This window comes from Tyto alba, unplaced genomic scaffold (assembly GCF_018691265.1).
Source record: "Tyto alba isolate M040663 unplaced genomic scaffold, T.alba_DEE_v4.0 Super-Scaffold_1, whole genome shotgun sequence".
Classification (NCBI taxonomy): domain Eukaryota; kingdom Metazoa; phylum Chordata; class Aves; order Strigiformes; family Tytonidae; genus Tyto; species Tyto alba.
The window spans coordinates 24,356,395-24,375,794 of NW_024881261.1; the positions used below are offsets into that span (position 1 = coordinate 24,356,395).

Below are 19,400 nucleotides of genomic sequence, written 5' to 3' on the forward strand. Positions count from 1 at the left end.
CATATTAGCTGCAAGGCAAAGTGGATAGGCTCTGATGCAGCAGTCTCTTCAGGTTCATGCCTGGCTTGAAGAGAAAGTGGTCTTGTTGGCTGATGTCACTGGTAGTATATGTGCATTGTTCATTTGGCATAAACTAGAAACAGGAAGAGAATTCAGCTGCATATTTCTTTTGACTTATTTTTCAGTCTCTAATTGCATTGACCTATTCCCCTATGTCAAAGTAGAAAACTAAAGCTTCTTAAACTAGTGTTAAACTTGCTAATTTCAAGTGACATATCAATCACACTTTTAAATCAAAGCGAGACGAGAGTGGAATTATGAACAAATTGGAAGTTTACTTTGTTAAATGCTTCCAAGAGAGCCTTTGAAGGAAAGGAAAGTTTTCTGTTTTTAAAAAAACAAGTTGTACCTTGTTACAACTGATGTTTTTCAGTCTTACTGAATGAGAAGGATTAGATTGTGAGGAGTGACCTGTACACCTCTTCTGTTTGATTTCATTTTTTTCTTTTTTTTTTCTAAAAGCACTTCAACATTACCTCTTCTGTCACAGTTTGCAGAAAGTTCTAGCCTTACTGGAAGCTGTATACAGAGCTGAGTGAAATATCTTGAAGTACCAACAACTGGATCTACTAGATAATGTAAATAAAGACAGAACATGGGTTGCAATCAAAATACTATGACTGACAACAATGAAGGTAGACAGCTAAGTCCCGTTTAGCTTGTTTGCTGCCAGAGCTCCTTTCCAAAAGCCTTCTGTATAATTTGACTCCAATGACTGGTTTCACAAAGGGAAAACAGAACAATTTCTGAGGCCAGTGAGACAAACCGTCTCTGAACTTGGTTTGAGATAAAGGACCTGCTTTCTAGTCCTTGTGGGGAGGAATGAACTCTGTAAAAGGTAGAAGGTACACAACTGGATAGCATTAACTTCAGTCATCATTTTCTGTATATTGTCACGTGTGAGTAAGACCCTATGTATGTAACCTGAATCCAAAATGGTTTCATGAAGATTTAATTATCTCTGCCCATGTTGCATTTTTTAGCCTGGACTGCAATGTCACCTATGCCAGCAAGGAGTAGGCATGAATTTGGTGTAACTTTGGCTTGCTTATAGCTCTGCTTGATGGATTGTTCATGGTCTTGAAATTGAGGCCGGTTTTGCTTTCTTAAAATGAGAGCTGGGGAGAAAGGACTGACAGTTCTGTTTTGAGATGGATTCAAGACATGGATACGCAATGTAGAAACTGCTGTCATTGTAGAGTTACAGCAAATACTTAGCAACTTCTTTCTCAATTTCTTTAGATGCCTGCCCTGAAAAAATAAACCTGAGAACTTCATGGAACTGCACTGATGTATAACAAATTTTTGATGTGAGATTTAATGCTTCTATTGTCATGTCAATATTCTTCTTGGAAGCTTGCAAAACATGGAAGAATGTATAAACCAGCAACTGAATTTTAATGTGAGATGACTTACGGTAAAGTCACTTTTACAGCGTACAGACTAGATCATTTGAGTGGTACTTGGATTTGTCACGCAAAACTCATAATGTAGCTTACTTCTTGAGGGAAACCTGGAGCTCTGCTAGTGTTACAACCAGGGCTGCATCTGTTCACTGGATGATGATGCAGGAGTATTTTTAGGCTCCTTCCTAAAATGACAGATGTTTTAAGTTAGCGTCTGGAACATTACAAAAACTAATTCTTTTAAGGTCATCTTCCTTTTCAACTGAGGAAATGCTATAAGCTTCAAGGAAAATTTCACTTACAGTATTTGTCAAATTGGTATTGTCAAGATAGTCATTCAGAAGACTTTTTTTAAACAAACAAGCGAAAAAAAAGAAAACAAAACCAAAACCAAAACAACAAAAAACCCCAACAAAACAAAGAAAACCACCCCCAAACAATAAAGTTCAGACTCTTATCTTAAATATTTGTGTGTCTTATTTAAGATGTGCAGTTTGTACTTTCAAACTTCAAGTAGTAAATAGAGCTAGATACTGCTTGGTGTTTTGGTGTCTTTGTTTAAACAAACTCTTAGAGAATTACAGAAACTGAAACTTTCTCCTTCTTACCAAACAGCTGTTCATAACTATATCTAGCAGGCTAAGAAGATACGAAAGACGCCTTGTGGGGTACTTAGGTCTTGTCTTTCCTGCAATAGAAGCAGACATGATAAAAAGGTTACAAGGAGGAAAGTCAGCCTGCTCCGAAAGTTTTGTCTTGCTTTTCTGTGGAGAAAATACTCCCCAGGCAGGAAGCTTAAAATGTGCTGATCTTGTACTAATCAGTGGCAGATAAGAGTGCATAAGACTTAAAAGCAAAATTGAAAGCAGCAGGTAAACTGTCTCCTGGTTTTTCTAGCTGCATTTATAGAAGACTTTTCAGTGGTCATATATGGCCACTGACTTGCGTGTCCCCCATTTCCTTTAAATTTCTAGACTTGTCTGCCTCTTGTTCCCAGTTGTTGAGTAGCAGGGAGCAAGCAGGGAAGTAGGTCATTCTTTAATCAACTGATTTACCTCCAATATGTCAGAGAATATGGAAATTAATATGGGTGGGTAGAAGTTGTAACTATGAAACTGTCTTGATAAGTTTTGTTTGAGAGCTTCCCTTACTTTGTGCTGTTCTGGGCAGGTACAGTGTTCAAGAAATTATGGTCTCTTTACTGTGGTAACCAGTGCAGTTTCTGTGAACCATGAGTAGTAGCCACTTCAGTATTACTTAAAAGCAGAAGCTTCTATTCCATGGAGCCTGTTGCTTCCCACTTAGTTAGGGAAAGATTATTTTAGGAAGTAAGAATATCTGAAACCCAAGTAGAAATCCTATTTTTTCTCACAAGTATACTGTTGGATAGAAATAAAATCCAGGTTTCCCAAATAATTGTTCTGTATTAGAAGGAAGCTCAACAAGCTTTTTGTCTGAAATAGGCTACGTGTAGCTACTACCTCTTAAAGGAAAAGAAAATAATCTACCTTTTCTATACTCCAACACAAAGGGAATGAATTTGAGTGATTCTCTGTTGTGTTACTCTGCAGTGTGTCTGAAAACCATGTAGGCCATGTAAAATTCAGTGTGAAGGAACAGTATCTTACGAAAACAAAAAATAAGAAACAAAAAAATTCCCCTAACCCAAATGGTTTTAAGCTTGTGTATTTTTAGTCAAGAATGTGTCTTCATGTGCCTGTTAAACAGTATGTGGAGTATGTTTGTTCTTTACATGCCATCTCTATACCTTGGCTACAAATGCAAAGAGCAACTTCTGGAAAGGTTAATTAATAGCCATGTAAATATTAAATACTTTCTTTTGAGTCACAAGGCTTTATATTTAAACAGATTCAGTGAGCATGTGCTGTATTGGTGCTTAAAATACAGTAAGAAGTCCTTTCTTCCAGAAAGGTATGGGACAACTTTGAGGCCTGTCATGGTTTGAGCCCAGAGGGCAACTGAGCACCATGCACCTGCTCCTCACTCCTTCCCCCTCAGGGAGGGGGAGGAAAAAATAAAACAAAGGGCCTGCTAAACAAAATAAGGGCAGGGAGGGATGACTCGCCCATTAGGGTCATAGGCAAAGGACAGGATCCTTAGGGGAAGAAAAAAACACCACCACTGAATTTAACAGAGTGACAAATATAACCACATCGTAAAAACGCCTCCCCCACACCCTTCTTGTGTTCCAGGTTTCAGCTTTGCTCTCAATTTCCCTACCTTCTTCCCCATAGCCAGTGGCACAGGGGCCAGGGGATGGGTCTTGTGGTCAGTTCATCACCTATTGTTTCTGCTGCTGCTCCTTCTGCAGGGGGGAGGACTCCTTGCACACTTCTCCCCTGCTGCAGTGTGGGGTACTTATCATGGGAGACAGTCTTCCACAAACTTCTTCCAGCATGGGTCCCTCCCACAGGTTGCAGTCCTCCCAGTGAGGAATTGCTCCAGCATGGGCTTCCCTCAGTCATAGCCTTCTTTGGGTGAAGCCACCTGCTCGGGCATGGGGTCTTCCAGGGGCTGCATTTGGGCTTCTGTTCCACTGTGGACCTGCAGAGGGGGCATCCCTGCCTTCTCACCATGGGCTGAAGGGGAGTGTCTGCTCTAGCAAATCTCACCATCCTTCTCCTTTCATTCACTGGTCTCAGTGTTTGCATTACTGTCCCCTTCAAGACTCTTCCTCACAGGGCCAACTCTTCCTCCCAGGTTCCCCTTATTAAATATGTTGTCACACAGGCATAGCCACCAGCATTGATTGGCTTGGCCCTGGACAGAGGTGGGTCTGACTTTGAGCTGGGGGAACCTCATAAAACTTCTCACGGGGGCTACTGCTGTATACCAAAAACCCTACCATGCATAAACTCAACACAAGGCCTCATGGGAACTAACAGAAATTTTGTTCTGTCTGTGTGCGATGTAGTGCTGAGTATATTGGAGGAATGAGTACTTCTGCCTTGATGGATTTGGAAGAGAAAAGTCTTAGGAGTTCAGGGCAGTTTTGAGGTTAAAACTCGGAAAAAATGAAAATGGGAATTGACTCGTATCCTGTATGTTGCTTTCATTTGAAGACTAAAGTTCCTAGCTAGCCATAGCAAAGAATGTCCATATATATGTGTGTGTACAAATACATAAAGTGTGTATATATCTATGATTACTCGATAATGCTTCTGTGAGTAGTGAACTGAGATCCTCTTATAGAAGAGACATAGCTTTCCAGACTGAATGAAGAAATGCTTTTTGGATGGTCCAATACAACTAGAGGTAACTTACAGCACATCAAGCATCAAGTGTAACTTAATGGGAAGTTGTTCCTTGGTTGCTTCTGACTGACTGTTCAGTATACCAATAATGATTGTTATAATGTGGGGGGCTTCAATTTGAAGGTCACTCTGAACCTTATTTTTCATGCCTTCTTTAAAGACTGTATCTCCTCAGAAATATATTTATTTAAATATATGGAAGTATATGCATATTGGTACAGCTACAAGAAATAAATCTTGAAGGTATGGTTCTTTAGAAATAAAGTATTACTCTTAATTTTCACCTGGTGATAGCCTTCTGTGTGAAAAATGTGTAATTCAAAGTTTCTGCAACTTTCTGTGTGATCTTTATCATGCATGTGTGCATACAAATACTTGAGAAATATAAAGGATGTGTTTCATGAGTGCAATGGAAATAATTAGAACAAAGCAGGTCTAGTCTCTGGTGGGTTATGGTACCCTGTCCCAAGAAAGGGGGTATGAGTTACATTTCTAATTGTGCATTTGAGGCATTGCCATGAAGTTTCGGAGTCAAAGGAACACTGCAGTGCTGTGCACTAGGAGGGAGCATGGCTGTTAGTGAGCCTACACTGAACATAAGAGGCAGAAACCTATCATGAAATTGAGGACCTTTAACCTCTTCTCTGTTCTTAATTACTTAACAATTACTTGTGTGACTACTTGTGCATCTAGTACAAATGGATTAAAAAAAAAAAAAAAAGTAGGCTAGGCTGACTCTGTGTTTGAACCAAATAAAATACAAAAGCCAACCTACTTCTGTAAAGCCTCTTTGAAAAGGACCAGACTAGGACAACACTGGTTTTGGCAAGCAGCATAAACTTGTAAGGAAATGATGCTCCTGGAAGGCTATATGGCATTGGAGCTGCAAGTGCTGTGCATATTGGCACGCTACAACTTCTGTCAAAAACCAGCAAATCTTTAAACACCAGCTGATGAGGGATTTTCAGGGCTATCTTGTCTAGCTTGAGCAGGCCTGGCAGCTCTTAACGCAAACTAGTGTCTGGATTAAAGACCTTCTGCTTTGTGATGCCTTCCTGAATAGCTTATTCAGCTGGAAAATACAGTGAACAAAGAAGCTGGAAATATTTTGTCAAGTTGGTGATCTCACAGTTCAGAGAGCCAGCTGCCAATTATAAAGACTTCTATTGTATAACACAAGAGTTAGTGTATAGAAAACTCTGGATCTTACCCTATCCTTTTTTTTATTAGCTTCTGAATAGTAATTTTTGCTTAAAGAATGATGTGAATGTGGGTGTGGGGTGTATTTTCAGTAATTAACTACATTTTTCTAATAGACTAGGTTGAATAGTAAAATGGAGGTAATTTTTTTTTTTTTTAATTTAAACTTGATTTCTCACTTGTGGGGATTAGGAGCGAGGGAAGCCTACAGAGTTCACGGTGAACAAGTTTTTACAACTAAGTGCAGCAATCAAATAGTACTATTCCTATGGAGAGTGGGAGAAGGGAAAAGTCTGTGTCCCCTCCAGTTAATGTAGTAGAGATGTTGACAGAAAACAACATATGATTTCTAAAGCATTAGACTAACCACAGTATATAGTGGTCTCAAACATAGACACATCAACAGCAAACCTAGTGAAAGAAATTATCAGTAGTACAAATACATTTTTTTGTTGCTATTTTGCTATTTGTTTTCATCTAGGCTTTACAGTGAAATTCTGAATCTTAAGTATGACTTCTTTCTCCGGCAGGTTGGAAAAGAGACTGTGCAGACAACAGAAGACCAGATCTTGAAAAGGGATATGCCACCAGCGTTTATCAAGTAAACTCATTTTATTGTAAATCTTCTATTGTAGATAGAGGAAACCTGTTCAAAGGATACATTGTTGTTACCTATTTCTGCAGTTCAGATGAGAAAATACTCTTACCTTTGGTTAGTTCTATGGGGTCTTGAGGCAGACCTTTGTTAGGAACGACAATACTGCCAGCAGGGACTTTTCCTGTTATATTCTGTATATACAGGTACATATCTAGGGTATTTCTTCCTTGAAAAATTAAAAAATAAAAAAAATCAGAGTAACAATGATACTTACCTATGTGCTGTTGTAGTTTTGCCTGACAGTGTTAGAGATAACATGGTGTCCTCAATATTTACTATTAATTTGGTTGATGGAAAAATGTGAATTTGTCAGTATAGGCAGCTGATGCATAATATAACTGCTTGGAATCTAAGACATTTGAAGAGCAGTGATGACACTCTTAATTCCATGGCTACGTGTCAAGGACAACTGACTTTACTCTTCTGCTGCCTTAAGTCTTAAAAATCATACATCATTTCTTGTTGTAGAATTGCCAAGCTTCTTACTGCCAACTGATGAACTTTCACTGAAGTGACTTTGCCCTACACCCTACTGAATGTAGTGACCTCTCTCTTAGCATTGTCCAATGTGTGCAGAATGACTGAATATTTTACAGTATTCCCAAACAGAAAGCAAGCAGATAGTCAAAACAAGAAAGCATTAAGGCAACTAAGAAAATACTAAAATGGAAAACAGAGATGGCATCTGAAGAGAAAATTCATGTTAGTCAGTGAGAAAGGATATTTAGTTTGTTGTATTGTAGGTTGACAAAATGAATGATAAAAATACTGCCTAGGACCAGGTGGTATTAGCATAAGAGTTCAAGAATGAAATAGCTGAATTATTAGTGAAGTACAGTCTCTCACTTGAGACCATCCAGTATGTCAATCAAGGTGATGCTACTGCCTGATGCTACTTTCTAGGGGAATTGGGGGAAAGGAGGTCTATAGGTCTGACATACCTTTGGAGCAAATGACTAGAAATTCTACACTAGAGAATAGAATTTACAGGTCCCAAATACATATGATTTGCTTTGGGGGAATTGACAGTGTTTCTGTGGAGGGAAATTCTGCCTTATAAATATATTGGTGTTCTTAGAAATATCACAAACAGGGATAAGGGTAATCCAGGTGATATAGTATATACCAATTTCTAAACTTTTTGGCAAAATCTGAAGGCTTTTAAGAAAATGAAGTAGCCACAGGGTAATAAGACAAATTATTGTATAGAAAAGAGAAAATTGAAAGTGAAAGGAAAAATTACAGTGGTAGGTAATCAAAAGGGCTGTAGAGATCTCTGCTTGGATTGTGCTTTTCACCATGTTCACAAATACCCTGGAAACCAGGATGAGCTGTGAGGTGAAAATACTTGCTGATGATCTGAAGTCTTACACAGGGTAGTGAGATTAACGGGTGACTTTCAGAAATTACAGCAGGACCTTATTAAACTGAGTGACTTGATATAAAGTGTGGGTGAAATTATTTTGAAAGTTCTGAAATGGTGCACACATGGGAGAACAGCAGGTCTAGTGTCAGATAGGATGATTGACTCTGAACTTACTGTTACCAACAGTGAGCAAGGTCTTGGAGCTGTGATAGATTGGTGAGAGCATCCATCGTATGCTCAATAGTGGTCAAAAAGTAAACCAAATGTTAGGTTTATCGGCAAAGAATGAGAGACCAAAATGGCGCTTTATATTTTCCTCCCACACCTTGAATACTGCATCCACTTGTGGACCCTAAATTGTAGAAAGGCTGTAGAGCTGGAAAAAGCTCATAGAAGGAATTTGAGAACAAAGGTGTAGAATTGGTTCTGTATAAGGCAGAGCTAGGTAGGCTGAAACTTTTCAGCCTGGGAAGGGTGACAGAAGGGTTTGGGGCCCTGATAGAAGTCTAAGGAAGCATGGATTGTATGGAGAAGATGGAAACTTGTTCTTTTCCTGTGCAACAACTTGATGGGGGCATTGCTTTAAGATAGTAGTTTATAAACCAACATCAGGGAAAGCCTCTTTGTACAACAAGTCATGTACTGTTAAAATTCTTCGTATAGGTTTGGAGGTGAATAGATAAGTACTTAGAGGAATCCATTGTGGGTTATCACATACACAAACTGCAGGAAATCCCAAGAATTTAAAATAGTTGGAGGATGGGAGAGTACCCACAGGAAATATGATAAATACTTATCCTGTTCTTAACCTTCTTTAGGCATCTACTTGCAGCTACTTTTGGAGACAGGATGCTGAACTAAATGGGCCTTGATATAGTCCACTACAGGGTTTATTATGCTGTATTCCTGGTGTGTGATCTTGTTTGGGTGTAGAGGGGTTTGATTTTTTTAAATTTGTTTTTTGAGGGCAGTGTTTATGTATTGAAATGAGACTAAAACTTTTTTCTTTCTTCTTGATGAGTTGTATACAAACACATAATGTTGATTGTGTTCATTTTCTAGGATGTGTACAGTTTTTTAGTTAATTTCCAGCTTCTTGTTCACCTAGACAAGGAATTAAGGAAAAGAGATTTTGTTAATTGCTATACTGTAACAGTCTTTGATCAACACTTACCAGATTGTGGAGACTTAAATAGTTAAATTACTGTAGCAATGTGATACAAGCACTTCTGAATAGTACCGCTTTATGCTGGGTGCAAGAACTCTTTCTGCAGCAATTCATGACTGCTTGAATGGTGATATAATGAAAAATGGGAAACAAAGCTATCTGTTACAGTAACAAAACCTACTTTACATAGTATTACTGTCCTAGATGCAGTGACATGAGTTAGGAGTATTCAGTGGCCTTTATCAATGATAATCTATTGCATTTGTTTTTTATCAATCTGGAGTTTATATTAAAACAAACTAGTACATGTTTACAATTCCTTGTTAACACTATGGAGTGTATTGTCACTGCTATCTGTATTGTAGGGACCAGTGACAGTCACAGGTGAGCTGCCAAGGGAGTCTTACCTTTTAGTGCTTTAAAGGACTGGATTTGGATGCAGGAAGAGAAACAAATGAGGGTTGTATTTTTCTTTCCTGAGAGGAGGGGATTTTGTTTCTGAAGTGTTAGTTCAGGAATTGGCATTCCTCTTTAAGGGAGTGCTCCAGGAGAACTTGTGCAGGCACATGGATGAGGGGGTAAAGAGCAGTGTGCATGCGCCAGCACTGCGTTCCCTGTCCATATTTTTCCATTCAAAAGGACCACCAGTCTTGAGGGAACTGCTCTTGGAGGATGAGGGAGAAGATCTGTAAATTATTTTCAAAGGCTTGGATTTTGGCTTGCTTGTGACTGACATTGAGTGTTCATAATGAATATATATGATGGTAATCTGTAAAGTTCTTTCAGTAGGAGCACGATTGTGCAGCAAAATAATTTGCTGACTGCTGAGAAGGTATCATGCATCCCTTTGCTTGTTACTGACGTAAACCATGCTGGAACTATTACCTAGAGTTAAAAAATGCCATGTTCTTTACCTTAATTGTCTTAATCACTGGAGAGTGTGAGTAGTTCATGTAATTTACATCAGATGTTTTGCAATGTGTTCATATTACTTATACTTCTCTTACAAAGAAGAAAAAAGCTGTAATCTGTAGGCAATGAATAGGGTAACACCTGATTTATTTACACTGAGAATAAAAATTTGTCTGCATTCAACTTGTACATGCAAACTCATTTAACAAATCAAGCAGTAATGCTATTCTATATTAACATTATTTTGGTAGCCAAGCTGGAGCTGAATTGCTGGTAACTATTAACAAATTAATGTTAATGTAAAATACTTGTTTTTTAATTTATATTTCTAGAACTGCAAGTAATCTAAACTGTAGTGAGTTTACTCACTACAAAAGTGATTAGTAATTGAAATGAGCATTATTCAAGCATCAAAGACATTGTCTGGCATTTTTGGGCAGGCATCTCTGGGAAAAGCAGAGATCAATCCTAAAACATAAAAACTAAAATGGTAGTTTAGCGTAAGCTAAATTTTTTCCTCACATTTCATAAGGAACACGCTAACAGGAACTGTTAGCTGATTGACTACTGAAAGTAGTATGGTTGGAAATATCATGACCTGTGTCTTTTCCAGAAAGAAGTTGACTGGTGTTAACATAGCTTTATTGTAACCATGCCTTAAAAATAAATATACATTTTTTTATAAAGCTGGGATTTTTTTAGGTTGTGATATCATACAGGGATTAGAAAATTCACCATAGCAATGAACTTCTATTCAAAACTTTTGAATGTGTTTGATTCTTGTGATAGAACAAGTGGTTAATTTCAGTGATTATTTTTAGTGTTGCAGGGTTTTTTTTTTGTTGTAGTTTGTTTGTTTGGTTTTTTTAAAATTAATTTAATTACTTTTTTCCCAAAATAATAGCATTTTGTTTCCTAGCCAGGGATATGTGGTGTCTGATTTTTAAACACCATTCTGCTTTTTTGTACATAGTGCACACTCCTGGAGACTTTCAAATGCATTGATAAGTTTATACAAAACAGACATTGTACAAGTAAAATGCAAGCTTACCTTTGGAGGTTCAGCTCTAAAAACTGTAGAAGAAAACTCTGAGTCTTTAGAAACCTTATTTTTGTTAATTATGGTGACTTCTGGGGTAATAAACATTTATGTTAATTCCTTTCTTTACAATTGAAAAAAGCCAGTCTTGAGATAATTATAGTATTAAACAGATGACCGTGAAATTGAACTGTAGGAAATTAAGTATTTCTGAGCCTACAGCTCTTAGCTGGCAGAATAGGTGATTTGTTTAATCCCTTTCTTGGTGGAGTTGAAAAGAATACATTTGAGAAGCAAGCGTGGAAATCTAATTTAATGCAGTCAGTTGACTTTGATAATACAACTAAGTACATTGCATATTAATGAGCACACCATTCCCACTTTCTGCCTTGAAGTCCTCCTGTATTTTCTTACTCAGTTACGAGTTACCACCATCTGATGTGCTGAGCAGATGTCTCACTAAAGAGCAGGTTATAAGGTCAGCTGGCCCAATTTGATCTACTCTAGGGAGACCTTAGCTGAAAATTTTACTTTCTGAAAAAAGTATGTTTTCCTGTAATGAGTGTCTTATTTCTTGTATAGTTAAACTTAGATGTAACCATTAAATTCTGCCATTTGTGTTAACAGGGAACATAGGGGAGAAAATGGGATAACTGTGTAACTTTCCAATAGTACTTAACTGAAAGTATAAAAGAGTTATGTTCAAGTGGTCAGTAAAAAATGGGCTATATGACAAGCATGCAAAAATTGCAATAAGATATAATATTGCTGTAATAAAAGGGTTTAATGTTTGTTGGAACCTCCTGTAACTTGAAAGAGCACATAGCACTTATGCATAGAGCCTGTGTATTAGGGTACATTTACATTTCTGTCAACGAAACGGGAGAGAATGGAGGAAAGTCAGTCAGTGTAGTCAGTAACTACAGTTGTGAGTGGCATGGCTAACATGGAGGTGAAGTCTGATTTTTTTATTTATGTAAGCTGTCATGAAGTAATTACAAGAAGAGAGTAAAACCAAAAGCTTTTCAATGTTCAAGTTCTTGATATTTTAAAATTGTGATGTTAAATGGGTTGATGGAACCTAATTTCAGAGTTCATTTGCTTATTGTAGTACTTTATGTGTTATTGTAATTACATACTTTAATATCTTGCAAAACCTCCTTTCTGCTTTTAAGTCTGGCATTGCAAGCTGGTTTTTAATTCATACCTTATCACTAAATCTTGTGGCTATTTAAAATGCTATTTATGTCGTGAGTGTTAACACTCTGAAGATCCAGGCTGCAGCTTCAATGAGCAAGGCGCAGTGTCTTGGTTTTCTTAATGCTATGTTCTTTTTGTCTTAATGTGTAGCTATCATTTAATATTTATTAATAGCAATTGCTTCTTGAATGACAATGCAAATACAAGGCTGGTAAAAGTTAACAATTACTTTGACTGTGAAGTCCTAAAAGAGCAATTGTTTTGTCCCCGGCCCTTGTCATAAGAATGAAAGGTGTTTTGTCTCTCCTTAATGACATTGTATTTATTGACTACTGTACATGGGATACTTCAAACATGCCTTACATTAGAAGATTGAATGACTTCTGAAAAACTGTGTCTTACAGTTGCTGGTTACTTTCTTGTTAAAATAAATACAGTAAATACTCTTGCTTTTTAAACTATAAAGGTTCAGAATGATCTGTTTGCTTGCAGTGCTTTAAGTAATAAAGTTAAAACCAAATCCAGCATTTGCTAAAGTCTGTTGTCATATAGACAGAAACTAATCACCAAGTTTTGTCCGATGACTTTCTACAGAGTGGAGAATGCCTGCACCAAACTTGTTCGGGCAGCCCAGATGCTGCAAGCAGATCCTTATTCAGTACCAGCTCGTGACTATCTGATTGATGGATCAAGGGGCATCCTTTCTGGAACGTCAGACTTACTTCTGACATTTGATGAAGCAGAGGTAGGAATCCCAACATGACTGACATAGGTATCTGCACAATTAATTCAAATATCCACCTAACTGAAGTAGCTATTCTAAACTATTGAGTAGATAAATGTGGTTTTGATTGTTTTAGCTTGACTGGAAGCATATTTTTCATTCCTTTCTGTCAGAAGGAGCTTATACTTGTTGCTCTGTTTTGTGAAGAGCATCTTTATATGACATAATGTTTAGGCATTCCCTGCAATTATTCCTCAAAAAGGCCAGATTCCATCAACCCTTCCTGACACTTTTTTGTATTCCCTTCACCATACCCATTACTGATTCTTATATTCTCTGTATCCCTTCACTGAAAAGCATTAGGCCACTTTCTAACATGTCTATCTGACTCATTAGCTGTGGCAATTTAATTGTCCTTGGGGCATGGGAGGTAATACAAATTTGGACCATCTAGCTGGTCAGCCAGAAGATGTGTTCTGATAGAACTAACAGTTGCTACATTTTGGCTACTGCACAAGCCAAAAACTGACTCAGAGGTGTGACGGACAAAAAAATGCAGAGTTGCAAGAAAACTTAAAGAGGAGGTTTTGAGTGTCTTATATTGGAAAAATGTTTCTTTGTTACAAATCTTACTTACTCTTGTGATCCTCTCTTTGGTAATGAGGAGTCTTGCTCATATCTAGATAGTAAATATTAGGGTATTACAAGGAAATGAAGCTCACAGTGCTAGAAATGCTGATGTTAATTCCAAATTTCACCCGTATGACAGCTTGTTAATCTATTAAATTGTGTTGCTCCTCCTGCTGTTCTGAGTAGTCTAACATGTCATTCTTGTCTCTCATTTAATCAGCTCATGGTACTGTTAGCACGTTCCTCTGAAATTAAGAGAATGCTGTGAGATTTCTCCATGGCACTTGTGATTATTCATTATTTTAAGTTGGTTTTGATAGATACTACAAAGTGTTATAGGACAGAATTGCAAGGAAATTAATAGCTTTTAATCTCCCTGCTTCTAGTGTTTAGGAAATGAGTTGACTTTTGTGGAGTTAATGCTTCATTGAACTAGTCTGACAACTGCATGTTAACCAAAAGAACAATATTAGTCTGGAATGAATGACTTCTCACAAATACAAAAGTTGGCATGTCTCTATCCTACTGTGCTTCAAGGTAAACTAACATTGGGACAAAACTGAAATGACTTCTAGAGGAAACTGTGATCTGTTTTAGGGACTGAACACAGCATGTGGTTGATATGAATTAAATGTTAATTAATTTTTCAATGAGAATTGTATGTGGTGGTGTCAGAAATAATGTGGTTCAGGAGACTGACAGAGAACTCTGTTTTGGAATCAAGTATGAACTGAAAAAGTTAAGCTGAGGCAAATGACCAGACGTAAATGAAGTACAGTCTTCACAGATTTTTCTGAAAAGCTGAAAATCTTGGATCTATCTTTCCCACTGGAATTCTGGATAATGTTTTATCCATATGTAAAGCTGTATGGTGAATAACATTTCTGCTGAAAGCTTCGAGCCTGTTTAATGGAGTTTTGCTTTGTGATTTAAGTTAAACATTTTTTATTGATGAAATTGCAATTAAAAACTTCAAGGATGCCAGCATACTTAAATGCACTTCCTTATAACCTATTTTCTCAATGCTCTCCTTCATTTATCAAAGAAAGTGAAAACACTGGAAGTGGGATTTTGTGTTTCTGAAGAGTGGAATGCTGATTAAATATCGCCGTTGTCAATACAGCACTCACGAGTAATTGTGGCTAACGTAATCAGTATCCCAGACCTTTGTGATTGCCCATATGTCATGTTAGCAAATGCTATACCTATTCAGTTCTAATAATAAGCTTGCATTTTTAACTCAAGCGTAACTTAGCTTCATCTAACAAATGATGGAATGTTCCTTTTTTAGGTCCGTAAAATCATCCGTGTCTGCAAAGGAATATTGGAATATCTGACTGTGGCGGAAGTAGTAGAGACTATGGAGGATTTGGTGACGTACACAAAGAATCTAGGGCCAGGTTTGATTTGCTACAGCCTATCATAAACATCCTAAGTATAGTCTTTCTCACTACCTTTTTTTTATTCCAGCAGCTTTCTCACCCAAGTTTTGAGTGCTTGGATAATGATAAAAGCAGTTGCTTTGAAAGTGTCTGTTGGAAACAGTTTTGAACTGGAGGGTGAATGATGACTATTTTCTGATTCACATTCTCTCTTTAGAATGCAGAAGAGTCAAGATGTTAGTAAATGATATGCACTACACAGATGATATGTACTGTACTTTTCCTATATTATATGAGGGAAGTAAGCATGCATTAGTAAGAGTAAAATAAAAAAATTGAAAAAGCTGTGTAATTAAGCACTCACAACTATGAAGTCCGTTAGGCTGATAAAATGTCTGTACTAACTGAGATGGTTAGGCCTAGAAGGAATTTCCTGGAGGAGTATAAGCTACATATCATATATTAGCATCTTATTGAGGTTGCAGAAATAGCTGTTTTGCAGTATAATACAAAAGCCCAGTTGTTACAGAAATTATTTTTGTTCATTATTTGATGTTCCTTCAGAACTTGTTACTTCACTGTGTTAACTCACACATTCAATGGTGGAAGTGGTTGGTAAGTGAAGCACTGGATTGCTATAGAGGAAACCTATTAATCTCTGTCATCTACCACCACAAAGGCTTTAGTTTCAGCAAGCATAAAGTAGTTTAGGTATTTAACAAAATCTAGATGTTGTGGTGGTAATCTAGGAAGATGATGGAATTAGTTACACTGAACTAAAGAATGCTTATATAAACAGAGCAGGAATCTAGTTAGTACTTTATATAAATAAGAGTAAATATGTAGAGTAAGAATAACTAGCTCATAAATGAAATGACTAGCAGCTGTCGTATCACATAGCATGTTTGTAGATCATCTTGTTTTTATTTAACGTTTATACTATACCCTGTCTCTGGATGTGAAAAACTTAAGTTCAATATGAAGGTGTAGTGTGTGCTAAACTTTTTTTTTACGTCCTGTGAGAAGTCACCTTCAACTAAATAGATTTTGCCTCATTTTGAACAGGACAAGGAGAAGCAGAAAGGGCCATCTTTCTGTGAAACTCATTCTTTGACTTGTTATATACAATTTCAGTTTTTCTGTGGTCATCGTTTTCCAAGTCTTTAAAATGGAAGTTTCTCCCAACTTCAGTTTACTCTGTCTCAGTCACAAGCATTTGGGACTTTGTTGACCCTCACTGGCATAATTTGCTGTTACTTGTGTAATAGAGGTAATAGGTGTTGGGCAAGTCTCTTAATTTCTTACAGTGAGATGTAGGCTTGTACCTTTATTGTAAATGATCTTCTCTAAACTCATGCTGTTCTGAATAAATAGCTCATCTTGTGCTTCTGGCATGCTACAGAGGCACTGTCTTTGCCTGAGCCGAATGCTGCTCAATATTTGCAGCCCATGCCCACAAAACTTTTTATGCTTGTAGTCCTTATTGCCTTCAGCAATATCAGAGGGTATCTGAACTTAACTGTTAATGTAAGCATTATATAAATAATAGGAATATGAACATGTACACTTAAAATCAACGAAGTGCTTATAGGTTTTCCATTGGAAGCAGAGAGGAGAATATAATTGCCTATTTAGTCTTCTGTCATTTGAAAGGAGAGGTGGTTCTGCACAGCTTGCCCCTCTATGCTGTCAGTGTGAGGATTCCATTACTTTTCCGTATTGTCATTAAAGTTTATATAACTTTTTTTTTTATGTTAAGATGCCTAAGTTTCTAACCTGCAGAAAAGTAATTCAGCCAAAGAGTATACGGCTTTCTTCCAGTTTTGTCCCTTGCAGGAGAGTGAGTGAGTAGGACCACAACAGCACCAGTTTAAATCAGCTTAAACTTTTATGAAGCTGTGTCTGAAGTTTCTACGTGTGCTATGTGGTAAACCTCACAAGTCTTAGCTGTTGAAAATAGATTTGCTCTAGAATAAATTTAATTCTTTCTGCACTTGTAGAGCACTGAAGTATTTCTAGCAGAACTGAAGTATAAATAGATACAATTTGTGAACTATGGTAGAATCTTAAGGCAAACAAACAAAAAAACCCCTGGTTTTTCCCTTTTCTGCCATTCACACTTAAGGCTTTGACAAAGTCTTAACAGAAAAGGAAAAAAACCCCCATAAATTAGCTTCCAGTGTTCATGAAGTGACTTCATATCCTAAAGCAGTCATTACAGGTATTTTCCTGTTTATTGCTGGGATTTTAAATAAAGAATTTTGAGGAGTCCATTCTACTTTGTTTAGTGTCTAGATTTTGAATCAGTGGCTTCTCTGAAGCATCTGGACTGTGTTTGAAATAACAGCTGCTAATATAAAAATTAAGTTTTAAACTTCACTATAGTTGTCATAACTCAGGCTTTGTTCTTGTTTAGAAAGCTCAGTTGTTGCAAATTAGACTTAATACTGTGTTTCTTTATTTATGATTACGTTCAATTGCTTTAGGAATGACAAAGATGGCCAAAATGATTGATGAGAGACAACAGGAATTAACTCATCAGGAACACAGGGTTATGCTGGTAAACTCCATGAATACTGTGAAGGAGCTATTGCCAGTACTCATTTCAGGTATTTTCGTCTTTAATTTTTAATATCATTCTGAATTGCTGTGTGTTTTGAAGAGGAGTTCAAATGTCTTCTATTTATTAAAAATAACAGCCTTGTCATTGCTTCTGTACTCATTTCAAATAACTGTGCTTCTTGTGTTAAAACTGCAATCTCTTTGAGATAAAATGGTCCATGCAAAAAAAAAAAAAAAAAAAAGTGTTACCTCTGTATAAATGCAGTAGGAGATCACCTTAAGCACTGATCGTATCTTGCATGTACCTTTCTCTAATCTGTGGTATTTTCACAGCTATGAAGATTTTTGTAACCACAAAAAATTCTAAAAGCCAGGGAATAGAAGAGGCCTTGAAAAATCGCAATTTCACTGTAGAAAAAATGAGTGCTGAGATAAATGAAATAATACGTGTATTACAACTCACTTCCTGGGATGAAGATGCCTGGGCAAGCAAGGTACATTTCACACCTACATTTGTATATAGAAGTCTTAATTTTTATCTACTGTGTTATACACTTACAAACTTTTGGTTTTGAGACTGTTGAAATATGTGTTTGTGCATCAGTTTTGTAACACTGTGTAATCACATGTAATCTCTTCAAGGCTGAAGATTGTATTAATGTATCTTTCAAAATTAGATTTCTCTCAATAAGCTAAGTTAAAGGAGTGTGGCATTTGAAGGTGGCTCAGTGGTTTACTGCATCTGAATGCTCAAACAAAAGACTTAGGTTTGTTCACAGTTTAGTTCTGGCATGATTAGGAAACCCTGGAATATAGCATATTCCTCTCAGAAAATATTTTTTTTTCTTTCTATATCTAGCTACCCTACATATTTGACAGAGGGAAGTAAGGTATAAAAGTTATTGCGCTAGACATTAAACTGGTCTTGTAACTAGGCATTCATAAGTAAGATTACCTGAGATTTTTCTCCTAGATGCTACTAGAAAAGATAGGCTGCTGTCATATTTCTTGTGCAAAAGTTGAGAAACTAAGAAATTTTAGTCAATTTTTGGGGATCCCTCCTTGAACATCTCTCCCTTTTCCCCCTGCCCTGTTGTTAGTCTGGACATGAGAGTAAATTTCAAGTGTTTGTCTTGTCTCAAAGAAATATGTGTTCGACCGAATAGCCTATTTGGATAGGTATGATGTCTGTGAAGCTGGCATATGGGTGGTATTGGTTCCTTACAACTCAGTGTTAAGCTGTGTAAGTGATTGCAACCACTTACCTGGAGTTAAGTGGTGCTCTTAGGTGATACCCACTGAAGATACTTGAAATGTCTAGCAGACCATAAAGCAGGTCTGACAGACAGCATTGTAAAAGAGGCGTTGTGGGCTTACAAATAAATGTAGCTGCCTAACTGAAATTCTTGCCAATTTTTTTGAGTACCTTGAGGTAAATTGCTGAAGGGATTTTTTAAAGAGTTAGTGCTATGAACATCAAGTAACTGTAAATACATTTAAAGAAAATATGGAGACATGAAGCCAGACTTATTAACAAATGAAATCTTGCAGAAAATCTAACATTGATGTAATCTAGGCATTAAAATCACTCTGGCCTATATTGTTTGGCACTTTGACCCTTAGTTTGCCTTTTGAGTTATTTTGTCGCTATCACTTCCTTATTATGACTACTTTTATGCATCTCTGTTTTTGTTCTCCTGTTTCTTACCATTTTCTCACCTTTAGAAGGTAAGCTTTCTTCCACACCCTACACCTCTACTTCTACTAAAACCAAACAGCATGTATGTGGGATTTTGTGCTGTGTGCAGACTGTGTGCT

At 37.0% G+C, this 19,400-nt stretch overlaps 1 protein-coding gene across 2 annotated transcripts in view; it reads left to right on the top strand.

Moving 5' to 3' along the window:
* VCL (vinculin) overlaps window positions 1-19,400 on the top strand; it is a 66,590-nt gene that overhangs the window by 18,926 nt on the left and 28,264 nt on the right. For both annotated transcript variants that reach the window (XM_042796839.1, XM_042796788.1), the window contains exons 2-6: window positions 6,472-6,542; window positions 12,879-13,029; window positions 14,930-15,038; window positions 17,507-17,629; window positions 17,916-18,076. In XM_042796839.1, coding sequence (XP_042652773.1) covers window positions 6,472-6,542; window positions 12,879-13,029; window positions 14,930-15,038; window positions 17,507-17,629; window positions 17,916-18,076 — 615 coding nt within the window. The remainder of the gene's footprint in view (window positions 1-6,471; window positions 6,543-12,878; window positions 13,030-14,929; window positions 15,039-17,506; window positions 17,630-17,915; window positions 18,077-19,400) is intronic.